Source organism: Bos grunniens, chromosome X, assembly GCF_055505025.1.
Source record: "Bos grunniens cultivar Pamir isolate PY7600 chromosome X, Bosgru_T2T1.0, whole genome shotgun sequence".
NCBI classification, from domain to species: Eukaryota; Metazoa; Chordata; class Mammalia; order Artiodactyla; family Bovidae; genus Bos; species Bos grunniens.
The window spans coordinates 30,339,339-30,354,638 of record NC_141194.1 but is presented as its reverse complement, the minus strand read 5'-3'; the positions used below and the strand labels follow the sequence as shown (position 1 = coordinate 30,354,638).

The window sequence follows — 15,300 nt, the reverse complement described above, 5'->3', positions numbered from 1 at the left end:
TCTTTGCTCTCAGAGAAGTGAAAAAGAAAAACTCATTCCTCTTTTTTCCTTTTCACTGCAACAATTCCCCCATCAGTTTATTCCCTCCTAACAATGGAGGCAGAGAAGGCAATGACAACCCACTCCAGTACTCCTGCCTGGAAAATCCCATGGGTGGAGGAGCCTGGTAGGCCACAGTCCATGGGGTCGCTAAGAGTCAGACACAACGGAGCGACTTCACTTTCACTTTTCACTTTCATGCATTGGAGAAGGAAATGGCAACCCACTCTGGTGTTCTTGCCTGGAGAATCCCAGGGGTGGGGGAGCCTGGTGGGCTGCTGTCTATGGGGTCGCACAGAGTCGGACACGACTGAAGCGACTTAGCAGCAGCAGCAGCAACAGTGGAGGAAAGGAAATACATCATTCTTGTCTGACTGAGGACAAACCAGTTTTGCTCCGTTTGAAAATCACCAGCTGTTCAGCCCAGGGACCATCTATCTCTTACTTCAAATTTTCCTTGAGATGTGAACCCCAAGAAATCTTTATTGGGGTGATGAGGGACAGATGGTCAGTCTTCTGTAACTTCTTTAATGCTGACACAGGACTCATAGACCCTACCTAGTTAGGGTCATGGAGCTCTCACCCTGTTCTATTAAGGGGCCCAAGGTGACTTTTGTGGTTATTCCCGCTGGATCTGTTTGGAGGAGTGGCTGTAATCTCTTTGGGGGCATGGGTTTTCTTTGCACATCAGCTTTATCTTGATGTGAATCTGTGTCATCTGATAAAGGTCCTGTCCAGGTTGGAGATAGTCCTTTGATTATGTCTTTTTCAGAATGTATAATCCTCTGGTTGCAGGTCACAAGGCATCTTAGGTAACTGGGGCCTGTAATCCTGCATTCTCAGTTTCCTCTAGGTTCACCATGGGGAGTGGTTGGAGTGGCTGTAGTCGAATGAAGGCCAGGTGGCAGGTATTCCCCTTTCTCAGGGCCCGCTGACTCACACTGAAGGGCTGCAATCGTTCATTCCATGTCTCAGGTCTTTCCTTCTTGGTCATGAATGACTGTTGTCCTCCTGGAATTTAGCCTCCAGGTCCTGCTTTGGAGTCATTTATAAGAGATTCACCGCCGCCTCCTCCTCCTCCCACCTGCCGCAACTACCGCCCTGTACTCTCTACCCCACCCAGCTTCGTGTCGGAGGCGCCATCAGGCACCGCCGACTTTACATACTGGGCCAGATTTGCCACCGCCCGCAGAGCCCCTCTAGTGTATTTTTAATTGAAGACAACCTCTGCAGAGAAGGTGAGAATTTGCTACTTAGTGGTACTTGTTAGGATGGGTCCAACCACATTCCCCCCAGGTATTTAAGAGGCTCCAGGCCTTTCTACTTCTGGGCAAAGCAGGATATGGTCCTTGGCTCTTCAGGTTCCAGTGGTGGCTATTCACTCCCATCAGGATGATAAACCCATCCAGAAATGCAAAAGCTGAAAAACACAGCCAGGCTGTACCTACCCCTAACTCTGAGTGACAGGATTCCATGAGGCCTTCCCTAAGCCACATGTTGGAGTCTCAACACCAGGACCAAAGACCTGGATCTGGAGGTCATGATTTCCATTTCCTCCCCCTCAGCTACTAAACCAGCATGAAGAGTCCTGGGACTTGTGCTAACACTCTTTGCAGGCTATTTCTTAGGACTTTTGGTTCACAAACAGTTTGTTCAGTAAGGTTTCATTGTAGAGGGAAAGGCAGCTGGCCCCTGCTTTGCTTCTTAGATAGTATTTTTGATGTAAATTTCTCTGCCCAGTGTATGTAGCCCTAGAATGATATTTCATTGTCAGATCATTCTATTCTTGAATTCCTGGTGAGATAAGACCTCTATGAAGCAGTAGGTTAAGATTTCAGGAATAGTGTTTAATATCATTAAGAAGGGAAGTGTTTCATTCTCAGGAGTACCATTAATATATAAAGAGAACAGTGTGTGTGTGTGTGTGTGTGTGTGTAACTGTGATATGTATATCATATCACAATTTATAAATTCTTAAATAGAATTATAATTAATTATATAAAAATAAATTATATAAGAAATTATAGAATTTATGTAATATAATTAAATAGAATTATAAACTCTAATTCTAGCATTTCAGTCTCCTCTCCTTCTTGCCTGCTTATGCATTTCATCTAACTGCCGCCTTTCTTGGATGGTCTTGATGTCCACCATTAAGCCCTCTACATTCTCTCCATCTACAAGCCTCATCTTGCTTCACTTCCCTCCAAATCCCCTTTAGTTGCATTTTGCAGTCACATTCCTGCTAAAATTTAAACTCTCCTATCCCTAAGTGTTTGTGCCACAACCATCTGACAAAACCCCAAACCTGGATCAACTGTTTCTTCCACATTTGCCTGGAATGCTGTTGGAGAAAGAGAAAACTGGGCAGATGGGTTCTGCTAAAAATTTGTTGTCTTCTGCCTCAAGTGAGCCCTCAACACTGTCTGGCAACCTCCCTACATTTATTTGTTCACCTCCCTCTCGTATTCTCTCGCACAACTAATTCCAATGTTCCCACTTACCCTTCACTCATGTTTTCATTCAATGAATGTTCATTGCACACTGATTATATACCAGGTCAGTTGCTTCCTACTTCACAGAAGAAATAGAGGTCCCCAAAGTCAAAGTACCTCAACTTACCTTTTTCATTGCTCCAAATTGACCTTCTATGCCTTCCAAAATAGTCCATAACTATTAAGTCATTAAAAAAAATTACTCCCTCAAAAATGTTCTCTAGTTAGAAGACAATGCCTTTGTTTTGTTGCAAAGTGGTTGTCTACTGAGCTGCTAAATCTATATTTGAACAAATCTTTACATAAAGATAAGCAAAGTTCTGACAAGCAATTAAATGTCATAAAAAAGAAAAAACTTGGCATATCAAACTTATATATCATTCTAAATCAGTACGTTTATATCTATAATCAGACAGCATTTAATGAAGTGAAAATTCTGCCTGCATGAAACTAGTCACAATAAAATTAGACTTGGTTTGCTCTTTCATGGCGAGCATATTCCAGATGTTTAAATGTTTCAAAGAAAACCCAGAGTATAATGGCTTCCTTGAATGTTTTCTCAGTTACTGCTTCCAAACTAGAATATGATCTAATGAAATTCTGGTGGTACTGAAATAGCACATCATATTGTTCAGAGTAGACTGTACTTTTTTGGGTGTTTTGTGTTTAGTGTTTAATAATGTAAACATGAATGTCTATGTATATTAATAATAACAATATTAAAAGTGCTAATATTTGAAATACAATCAAATTCTATGTTATTTAAATGAATTGTACCTGTATTGACTCTTTTTTTTTTTTTTAACTTATTTGGCAGTGTCGAGTCTTAGTTGGGTCATGTGGGATCTTTGTTGCAGCGTGTGAACTCTCAGGTTATGGCCCAGGGTGTGCAGCCTCATTCGTTGTGGTGCACAGGCTTAGGGATAGAACCTGTGTCCCCTGCATTGCATGCTGGAGTCTTAACCACTGGGCCATCAGGGAAGTCCCCTGTGTTCACTCTATGCATAACATGTCCTGTGACTCAGTGTTTAGGGGGCCATGCTTCCTGTTATGTACATGTCTAGGCATTGACAGCTAACATCAGTGAGCCGTCCTCAGGTGGTATGGAGCTGCCACTAGAAGCCAGGTCACGTGTTAAAGTGAAGACTGTCTTAGACACTCTCGTGCCTTCTTTTTCTCGTCTTCTTTTCTACCATCATCTGTCTCCTTTCCTTCATTGTCATGTGCTCAGCACCCTCACCATGACTTCTAGCTGGCTGAAGTTTGTCATTCTGATCAAGCCTACCATGATTATCTTCCCAAAGTGAACCTTTGCACCAAATTACCTCTTTAGCAACAAACGTCCCCCTAATCAAAGCTTCCATTTATCTTAACAAAGACTTAGGCATTCATATTAAACAGAACATATGGCTTTTTCCCTTTAATAATAATAGTGTAGCAGTAGCAGTGGTAGTAAAGTTGTAGTAGTCAACATTTAAAATAGATGCTCTCTATTCCAATTCAGTTAGGACCTGGAGTTCAACAGTTAATTGAAAAAGTCAGTAAAAATTTTATTTTGTGTAAAATAGTCACTAATATTTTAATGCTGTGTGAAGGAATTTTACTTCGAGTGTAGGTTCCCTGATTAGGGTTTGCCATGAATTACACTGATACTACAGACTTTGATTTCCGGTGCAGGTTTCCTTAATGCAGACAGAATCCACTGGGAAACATGGGAAGCATTCTAAGTACTTTAGAATCCTTCTAACCTTTTCATATGGGTTTCCTAATCTCTTACAGTTGCCTAGTTGGCACCCAATTCAGTAATACTTCTTTTTCTTTTTTAAAGCAAATTTCCAGAATATTTAACCTTATTTTTTATAGGAATAATAACTTACTTTCTTTTTAGGATTCTAGTTCTTTGGTTTAGGAAATCTTTCATTAAACTATGTAACTGCGATACTAATTGGCAAAAGCAGGTTTGAGAATATATACACATTGACAAGTCAACTAATGAGGGCTGAACGCCATACTTATGACACATACTTCGTAACATTTTACTTAGTGACCGTTAGCGGCCCCAGTCAGTATGTTTCTCAGACAATAAAAACTCTGGCTAATCTGATGAGTCTTAAATGGAGATCAGTTAAGGGAACTTCTGCTACAATTGGATGATACAAGCAGAAGAAACAAAAAAGAAGCCACGATCCCATGACTCTGTGTGTGTGAGTGAGGGGACAGGGGTTTTGGGGAGAGAAGGAAAGTAGAGGGGAAAGGAGAGAGTGTGTTGTGATTAATTATGAATATTGAAACTTATTTTTTAAAATCTCCTTCGTCCTCCAGAATGCTAATGCAGGATTAAAAATCTGTGTCCACAGCAGGGGAAAGAGAGAGTGGGATGAATTGGGAAACTAGCATTGACATATATATACTACCATGCATAAAATAGCTAGTGGGAAGCTGCTATACAGCGCAGGGAGCTCAGCTCAGCACTCTGTGATGACCTGGAGGAGTGGGATGTGGGGACGAAAGGGAGGCTCAGGAAGGAGGGGATATATGTATACTTATAGCTGATTCACGTTGTTCTACAGCAGAAACTAACACAACATTTTAAAGCAATTATCTTTCAATTAAAAGAAAATCTGTGTTCAGGACTTTGAGGAAGAAAGTGAAAATCAAAATACACTAATAGATACTCTTGGCCATGTGCATCATGTAATCTAAGGGGAGCTGAAATCTAGATATGACCGAAGTGAGATGGATGCTGAATTCAGGGACCAAGAGCCACACTAAGGCAGTGGTGAGTGTATGGGGTTAATCTGCACTGTTGTCAGATTCTGCCTGGCTTTCCTGCCATCTGTGCAATGATTCCTCTTTATGGTTCCCACTCAAGTGATATTTACTTGTGGTTACTAGAAATGCATGTTATTATCCAGAAGACAATGGCTCCATTTTTATTAACATTGTCTTTGTCCAGGTTTCCCCACTGACATTTAAGAAATCTGATTTCTAACCTTTCTATTACGCCAAGCAAAGTGATTGTGAATCACTTCTTTTTAGAGATATGAATTCATATTCATGGAGTTTAACTGCCTCTCTCCATGGGCATTTATTGTGATCCTTTTATGTATGTATTTATGAGAAAATAGAATAATATTTGCTATCAATTCCTATAACAACTTTCTTCATTTCAGAATGATTTGTATGATATTCCACTGATGTGAAATTAAATAAAGATGAAAATATCAGATATAATTTTTGTATCTACATGGTCAAACAGATTTCTGTCCACTTCTCTTTGTATTTTTTTAATATATAATTCACATACCATAAAATTCATAGTTTTAAAATGTGTGATTTGGTGGTATATACTATATTCAAAAAGCCATGCCACCATCACCACTGTCTTAACTCCAGAATGCTTTTGTCATTCCCAGAAGGAACCCCATGACTCTTTAATATGATATTTTAATGGCCGCTTTTCAAAAACTGTAAGTTCAACAGAGTGATGTGTCAAAATATCATATTATCTATGAACTATTTAAGGGTCTTAGGCTCCATACAATGCCACATTTTAGTGAAGAGATAGTAACTTGGATTTGGATAATCCCATTCTTATTTAGAATGTACACACTGGTTCCTTCCATTTGGAGTCAGAAGGAACTCAAAGGTTTTAGATGAAGTCCATGTAAACAGTGCTTTTATCAACATTCAGTTCAGTGCAGACGCTCAGTCGTGTCTGACTCTTTGCAATCCCATGAACTGCAACACACCAGGCCTCCCTGTCCATCACCAAACTCATGTCCATTGAGTCGGTGATGCCATCCAACCATCTCATCCTCTGGCGTCCCCTTCTCCTCCTGCCCTCAATCTTTCCCAGCATCAGGGTCTTTTCAAATGAGTCAACTCTTCGCATGATGTGGCCAAAGTATTGGAGTTTCAGCTTCAACGTCAGTCCTTCCAATCAACACCTAGGACTGATCTCCTTTAGGATGGACTGGTTGGATCTCCTTGCAGTCCAAGGGACTCTCAAGAGTCTTCTTCAACACAACAGTTGAAAAGCATCAATTTTTCGGTGCTCAGCTTTCTTTATAGTCCAACTCTCACACCTGTACACGACTACTGGAAAAACCATATCCTTGACTAGACAGACCTTTGTTGACAAAGAAATGTCTCTGCTTTTTAATATGCTGTCTAGGTTGGTCATAACTTTCCTTCCAAGAAGTAAGCGTCTTTCAATTTCATGGCTGCAGTCACCATCTGCAGAGATTTTGGTGCCCCCCAAAATAAACTCAGCCATTGTTTCCTCATCTATTTGCAATGAAGTGATGGGACCAGGTGCCATGATCTTAGTTTTCTGAATGTTGAGCTTTAAGCCAACTTTTTCACTCTCCTCCTTCACTTTCGTCAAGAGGCTCTTTAGTTCTTCTTCACTTTCTGCCATAAGGGTGATGTTATCTGCATATCTGAGGTTATTGATATTTCTCCTGGCAATCTTGATTCCAGCTTGTGCTTCATCCAACCCAGTGTTTCTCATGATGTACTGCATATAAATTAAAAAAGCAGGGTGACAATATACAGCCTTGACATACTCCTTTTCCTATTTGGAACCAGTCTGTTGTTGCATGTCCAGTTCTAACTGTTGCTTCCTGACCTGCATACAAATTTCTCAAGAAGCAGGTCAGGTGGTCTGGTATTCCCATCTCTTTCAGAATTTTTCACAGTTGATTGTGATCCACACAGTCAAAGGCTTTGGCATAGTCAAGAAAGCAGAAATAGATGTTTTCTGGAAATTTCTTGCTTTTCCAATGATCCAGTGGATGTTGGCAATTTGGTCTCTGGTTCCTCTGCCTTTTCTAAAACCAGCTTGAACATCTGGAAGTTCATGGTTCACATATTGCTGAAGCCTGGCTTGGAGAATTTTGAGCATTATTTTACTAGCGTGTGAGATGAGTGCAATTGTGTGGTAGTTTGAGCATTCTTTGGCATTGCCTTTCTTTGGGATTGGAATGAAAACTGACCTTTTCCAGTCCTGTGGCCACTGCTGAGTTTTCCAAATTTGCTGGCATATTGAGTGCAGCCCTTTCACAGCATCATCTTTTAGAATTTGAAATAACTCAACTGGAATTCCATCACCTCCACTACCTTTGTTCGTAGTGATGCTTCCTAAGGCCCACTTGACTTCACATTCCAGGATGTCTGGCTCTAGGTGAGTGATCACACCATCGTGATTATCTGGGTCGTGAAGATCTTTTTTGTACAGTTCTTCTGTGTATTCTTGCCATCTCTTCTTAATATCTTCTGCTTCTGTTAGGTCCATACCATTTCTGTCCTTTATTGAACCCATCTTTGCATGAAATGTTCCCTTGGTATCTCTAATTTTCTTGAAGAGATCTAGTCTTTCCCATTCTATTGTTTTCCTCTATTTCTTTGCATTGATCGCCGAGAAAGGCTTTCTTATCTCTCCTTGCTATTCTTTGGAACTCTGCATTCAAATGGGTATATCGTTCCTTTTCTATTTTGCTTTTCACTTCTCTTCTTTTCACAACTATTTGTAAGGCCTCCTCAGACAGCCATTTTGCTTTTTTTCATTTCTTTTTCTTGGGGATGGTCTTGATTCCTGTCACCTGTACAATGTCACAAACCTCTGTCCATAGTTCATCAGGCACTCGGTCTATCAGATCTAGTCCCTTAAATCTATTTCTCACTTCCACTGTATAATCATAAGGGATTTGATTTATGTCATACCTGAATGGTCTAGTGGTTTTCCCCACTTTTTTTCAATTTAAGTCTGAATTTAGCAATAAGGAGTTCATGATCTGAGCCACAGTTGGCTCCCGGTCTTGTTTTTGCTGACTGTATAGAGCTTTTCCATCTTTGGCTGCAAAGAATATAATCAGTCTGATTTCAGTGTTGACCATCTGGTGATGTCCATCTGTAGAGCCTTCTCTTGTGTTGCTGGAAGCGGGTATTTGCTATGGCCAGTGCATTCTCTTGGCAAAACTCTGTTAGCCTTTGCCCTGCTTCATTCTGTACTCCAAGGCCAAATTTGCCTGTTACTCCAGGTGTTTTGGAAAAGGCAATGGCACCCCACTCCAGTACTCTTGCCTGGAAAATCCCATGGACAGAGGAGCCTGGTGGGCTGCAGTCCATGGGGTCGCTAAGAGTCGGACGCGACTAAGCAACTTCACTTTCACTTTTCACTTTCATGCATTGGAGAAGGAAATGGCAACCCACTCCAGTGTTCTTGCCTGGAGAATCCCAGGGATGGGGGAGCCTGGTGGGCTGCCGTCTATGGGGTTACACAGAGTCTGAAACGACTGAAGTGACTTAGCTAGGTGTTTCTTGACTTCCTACTTTTGCATTCCAGTCTCTTATAATGAGAAGGACATCTTTTGGGGGTGTTAGTTCTAAAAGGACTTGTAGGTCTTCATAGAACCATTCAACTTCAGCTTCTTCAGCATTACTGGTTGGGGCATAAACTTGGATTACCATGATGTTGAATGGTTTGCCTTGGAAATGAACAGAGATCATTCTGTCATTTTTGAGATTGCATCCAAGTACTGCATTTCAGACTCTTCTGTTGACTATGATGGCTACCCCATTTCTTCTAAGGGATTTCTCCCCACAGTAGTAGATATAATGGTCATCTGAATTAAATTCACGCATTCTAGTCCATCTTAGTTCGCTGATTCCTAGAATGTCGATGTTCACTCTTGCCATCTCCTGTTTGACCACTTCCAATTTGCCTTGATTCATGGGCTTAACATTCCAGGTTCCTATGCAATATTGCTCTTTACAGCATCAGACCTTGCTTCTATCACCAGTCACATCCACACCTGGGTGTTGTTTTTACTTTGGTTCCTCCCTTCATTCTTTCTGAAGTTATTTCTCTACTGATCTCCAGTAGCATATTGAACCAGAAAAATAACACCTGCACAGATCAAGCAAATCATAGCAGCACATATAGCCAAGTAAGTGATGCTGTCCTTGTACACAGAGATTCCGTTACACAAACTATTCTCCTAAGTGAGGGAATTCATCTTTAGAAATTGCTCGTTAGAACATTGGGACCTCATGCATCACGTTAAAGATCCATAAATGTCCTCTCAATGGAGAAGAGAATATTCATGATCATATCAACCCAGTATTTGCATAGGCTGCTTCTGATCAACAGATTGTCATGATGCATGGCATCATGGAATCCTGCTCCGGTGCTCCAGAGACAGCTGAGAAGCCTCATGGGAGCCTTCTTCAGTCATTGCTACAAGGACCAAAATACTAGGAGATTAGGAACTCAGGCTTAGAATTTGACAAAATACCCTCATCTCTAATTGAAACAATTTATTTATGTAGTTGGTACAAATTATGCATGTAATATTTCATGACTGAGTACATCTTTTACCGTTAAAAAAAAAAAAGCCCCCACTTTTGGTTGTGAGATGAGTAGAATTCAGAATCTAGCAGTGTTGTATTCTTCCCATTACTTTGCCAATGCAGAATTTCTTCAGAAAGGGATCTAAATATAATTGTTAAGAATGTGCACTCTACTACTACTAAGTCACTTCAGTCATGTCCGACTCTGTGCGACCCCATAGACAGCAGCCCACCAGGTTCCCCCGTCCCTGGGATTCTCCAGGCAAGAACACTGGAGTGGGTTGCCATTTCCTTCTCCAAAGCATGAAAGTGAAAAGTGAAAGTGAAGTCGCTCAGTTGTGTCCAACCCTCAACAACTCCATGGACTGCAGCCTTCCAGGCTCCTCCGTCCATGGGATTTTCCAGGCAAGAGTACTGCAGTGGTATTGCCTTCTCCGATGTGCACTCTAGAGGCAGACAAATCTGATTATGTATCCCAGGTTCCTCAGTTTTTACCCATGGAGCCTCAGGCAAAGTTTAACCTCTGTGACTTTTTTTTTCTTGTGTGTAAAATGATAATTCTCCAACTACCAACCTCATAGGGTTATTGTGTAGGAATAAAATCAGATGATGTTTGGACAGAGCTCCTCACAGAATTAGGCACATAACAAGTACTCAGTAGACATTAGTTGAGTTGTTTAGTCGCTAAGTCATGTCCAATTCTTTGCGACCCCGTGGACTGTAGCCCATCAGGCTCTTCTGTCAATGGGATTCTCTAGGCAAGAATACTACAGTGAGTTGCCATTCCCTTCTCCAAACATTAGTTAGCCATCCATTAACAAATGTTCACTGTTAGAATACCACTAGAAAAGGGCAAATGTTACTGACATCCCAAACAGAATACGACACCATGTAGTTCCCATGTGTCTGTTTTTGTTTTTTTTGGCTTTAAATAGTCTCATCTTCCATTTTGCCCTTGATTATTTCATACAGGCACTTCGAGGAGAAATTGCACCTCTCAAAGAGAATGTAAGCCACGTCAGTGACCTTGCTCGCCAACTCACCACGTTGGGCATTCAGCTTTCACCATATAATCTCAGCACTCTGGAAGACCTGAACACCAGATGGAAGCTTCTGCAGGTAGGCACATTATAAACATTGCAGTTTCTTCTCTCAATAAGGCAATATACAGATAAGGCTTGTTTGTAAGGAACAATGCAAGTAATTTCTTCATATGATACTCATGATAGTTTGTGAGTGTATGATATTTTGTATTATTTAATATTAATTATTTCATTTTTAAGCATATTAATATTAATTTTTAAATGGCTTAAACTTAGACTTTACTATATCTTGCAGTTAACATGGAAGATAATACTGAATCATGCTTTAAGAACTAAATTACTGGCATGTCATTACTTTGTACTATCATACCTTGGATTCTTAAAATGTCTTTCCTTTTGGAATCCTAACTTAAAACAAAAGTTAATGGTAGGACACATTCTAAATCTTTTAAAGAAAGGATATCCTACCACGAACCGACTCATGGAAGTTTTTCATAGTAAATAAAGGGAACGTAAGTGTGCTCAAGTTCATGCTTACTGGCTATGGGACCTTTAGCAAATTAACTTTTCTGTGTCTCCGTGTTTTATCTGAAGAAAATGGGAATGTTAAATGTTCCTAAAATATTGGTCTTTTGTTAGGATGAGTAAGTCAAAATACATGAGACGTGCTTAGTACAGTATTAGCTACATAGTAAAAAACCCTGTGAATTCTAGTTCTTGGTGTTACTGCAGTTATAATTGTTATTATTATAGCATACAGGTTTTCGAATCAGACTTACTTGAAGTCAGTTGACCTCTTTGCTTGTCCATTTCCTCATCTCCAGCATACTTGCTGTAATATTGAAGGGACTAATTGTTGTAGAGTTATTGGTACAGTACCTGGCTCATAGTAAGAACTCAGACAATGGAATGGTGAAAGAGATGTGTCTACACTTTCCCTTCATGAAGGCTACCACTAAGCTCCCACCCCTGCAACTGGTTTGATTATAGAACTAAAGAATTGTTTCTTCTCTTTTTCCAGTTTCATAAGATGCACAAAGTATGCTCCTGGGGACAGAGAGGAAAGAGGAAACTGGGTTTAAAAATATTTGCTTTCAGTGTTTTAGTAAGAAAAAAAATAATAAACCAGATTACTTTTCCTATATGCAGTCCATTTAGCGGTGTGATTAAAAGTCCTGTTGAAGAATTGTTAGATCTTTAATAAAAACAAGACCTCTCGAGATCTCATATTATTTTTTTTTTGTTGTGATGATAGTCTTGAAATAAATGTATGATAGATTGTTATAAGTGGCATTGATTAAAGCCAGACAATATAGTTAAGAGATTACATGCGTTTCTATGTCTATTTGCCCCATAGTGGTTACATACTATTAAAATCTTATCAGTATCATCCTTAGTATATTTTTTTCATTTTAAACATAAATAAGGAAAGTAATAAATGTCCAAGGAAAACCAATGGTCGCATTTGTTCATTTCAAGCACTCTTGAACCATTATCTTAACATTACTTTTAGAGAGCTAAATGCCACATTTGCTTTCAGAATGTGATATAAATTTGTGAAAATGGCATATAATTTTACAAATGAGATAAAAATATTATGACTGATAGGAAAAGAAAGTTTAAAAAAATCAGTGTGAGTGATCCATCATAGTTGTACTATTTATTTAAATATAAAATATGAGAAAATAGTAACAGTTTGATTTTATCCATCCTTTAAAATGAATAAGGGACTTGGTTATAAATCTAGGAATGTACATAAAGAAGATAGGATGTTGTAGTAAAAAAAACTGTAGGAGTGAATGATAGAACACCTAACTGCAAACTGAAGCTCAGCTATTATTTGACCATATTATCTTTGGAAAGCCATTTGACCTCTAAAAGCTTCTATTTCCACATTTATAAAACAATATAATGCATTTTGTCTTAGGTCACAGTCTGTTCAGTCCTGATTCTGTATGTGCATATCTGGGGAATATCCACATATGTTGGAATTTAGTTTAGAATCAGTGGATTTGCTTCCTTTTCATAATACAAATGTGACTGACTGAAATTATATTCCTCCATCAGTATAATTCTAGCTTTTAAAACCCTCATCCCCAAACACCCTTATAGACAGCCTTCTCATAGTAAATGGTTCATTTTGTGGTATATGCTCTTATTGTGGCACAGTCCACATGTTGCCATTTTTTAATGTGACCTTAAGAGTAGACTTAAATGTTTTTTCTAGCAGAAAGGTGATAAATTCAAGGTTTTGAGTTGCACATAGCTGAGTCAACTTGATTCCATTCTTTTATCTGACCAGAATCTAACCACTCTGCTATATTATAAGTGCGAGTACTTGTTCAGAAAAGGAACAAAGCCAGAAATGAGGTTCACATCAAACAACTCTATCCCCATTACTGGAAGAGCAACTCATACAACCTATCGAGAACATTGTCCATTTAGAAGAAGAATGTGTGGGAGACTAAAGGATTACCCAGCTTCTGTGGAGGAGAGTGTAAGCCCACCATAATTGTGACATCACATTAATTCATTCACTTACGGTGCTATGTCAGTCAACGAAAATCATGATAAAAGTGAGAGTTCATCTTTGCTTCTGGATTTGCTCAGACAAAGAAAAAGCAAGAATGGAGAATTGGGGTAGTGGGAGGGTAGATATAAGTCTAAGAAAAAGAGTCTTACATTTGAGCAAATAGTGTAATTGAAGAAGTGGAATGACATACTACCAGGCTATAGGTACTTGATATCCGAATATCCTGGGTGTACCTTTGGGCCGGGTGGGAAGGCTGAACTGTGTCTTCTTGCTGTGTGTGGGCTTTTCTCTAGTTGCAGCAAATGGGGGCTACTCTCTAGTTGTGGTGTGCAGACTTCTTATTGTGGTGGCTTCTCTTGTGGAGCACAGTCTCTGGGATGCAAAAAAGTGAAAGTCAGTCAGTCGTGTCCAACTCTTTGCAACCCCATGGACTGTAGCCTGCTAGGCTTCTCTGTCCATGGAATTCTCCAGGCCAGAATACTGGAGTGGGTAGCCATTCCCTTCTCCAGGAGATCTTCCCAACCCAGGGATCGAAGCCAGGTCTCCCACATTGCAGGCATTTTCTTTACTGTCTGAGCCACCAGGGAAGCCCAGGGATTCAGTAATTGTGGCACACAGGCTCACTCGTTGTGGTTTAGTTGCTCTGCAGCATGTGGAATCTTCTGGGACCAGGGATCGAACCCGTATCCCTTGCATTGGCAGGCGGATTCTTATCGAGCCACCTGGGAAATCTGTCCTGGGTTTCTTACATGGGCCATTAATTTTTACTTTAAAGAAAAGTCATGCTGGTTTTCTAGCTGTATGTAATATCTCTCAAAATGTTAGAAACAGATAAACCATATAGATCTGAACATCAACAGCAGGGTAAAACCCAGTCACAGAATATCTGTACATAGAAATAGAATGTATAGGGAGTTCTGGATTTATATTGAATCCACAAATAGAAGTATAGAGCCATTGCTTTGCCCATTTGAAACTCTCTGTGGGAATAAAATCCTGTTTTCTCCCTTAGAGTGGGCACATTAGTGTGAATGTTTCTATGACACCATTGGATGATGTGTTTCTGCAAAGGAAACCATTATTCCTTGTAATAGCAAAAAGTTTGCATGTACATTGTTTCACTTAATCCTCAAAACGTAATGATTATGTATTATGATTACATAATATCATCGTGTCCTTGTACAAGTAAGGAAATTGAGACTTAGAGACGGTAAGTGACACATTCAAAGTCACACAGCTTTTAAGCGGCAGTCACAATCTAAATCAGATCTGAGCTGCAACTCCCTACTCTCTGTTGCCTTGTCTCACAGTGGACTTAACAAAGTCATACTTTACAGCTGTTTTGGGCAACACAATATTTCACTTTTTTTTCCCATGCTTCCCCTCGTTTTTAAATGATCCTCAGGGATATTAACTTTGAAAGCTTCCTTTGCAAACCAATGGATTAATGAGCCCCAGTTCAATGTACCCCTTAAAACCATACCTGTCGTTTCAAATATAAAATTATAAAGCATTATATTTCTCATTGTCTTTAGAATTCAGCAATTGTACTAAAAGCAACCAAAAGTGAATTTAATGAGTTAGCCTTTAAAGTGGAACCAATGTTAATATCTTATCCGGGAGAAATGAGTATTGAAACCAAACGGGAAGAAAATTAAACTGATGATAAACCCTTCTAATTTTGAAGCAGTGCACATACTTTTAGTGCCAAAGTTGTGCTCTTTAGTCACCAAACACAAGTACTATAGGGAATATTCTATAAGAAAGTACAAGAGGGAATATTCTATAAGAAAGTACTACTAGGGAATGTTCTACCCATTTCTCACCCTCATGA

General features: G+C 39.7%; 1 protein-coding gene across 21 annotated transcripts in view; it reads left to right on the top strand.

Annotated features, from left to right (window-relative positions):
• The window catches only part of DMD (dystrophin), a 2,667,987-nt gene that overhangs the window by 2,306,121 nt on the left and 346,566 nt on the right, over window positions 1–15,300 (top strand). For all 21 annotated transcript variants that reach the window (XM_086387503.1, XM_086387509.1, XM_086387510.1 and 18 more), the window contains one exon: window positions 10,863–11,009. In XM_086387503.1, coding sequence (XP_086243629.1) covers window positions 10,863–11,009 — 147 coding nt within the window. The remainder of the gene's footprint in view (window positions 1–10,862; window positions 11,010–15,300) is intronic.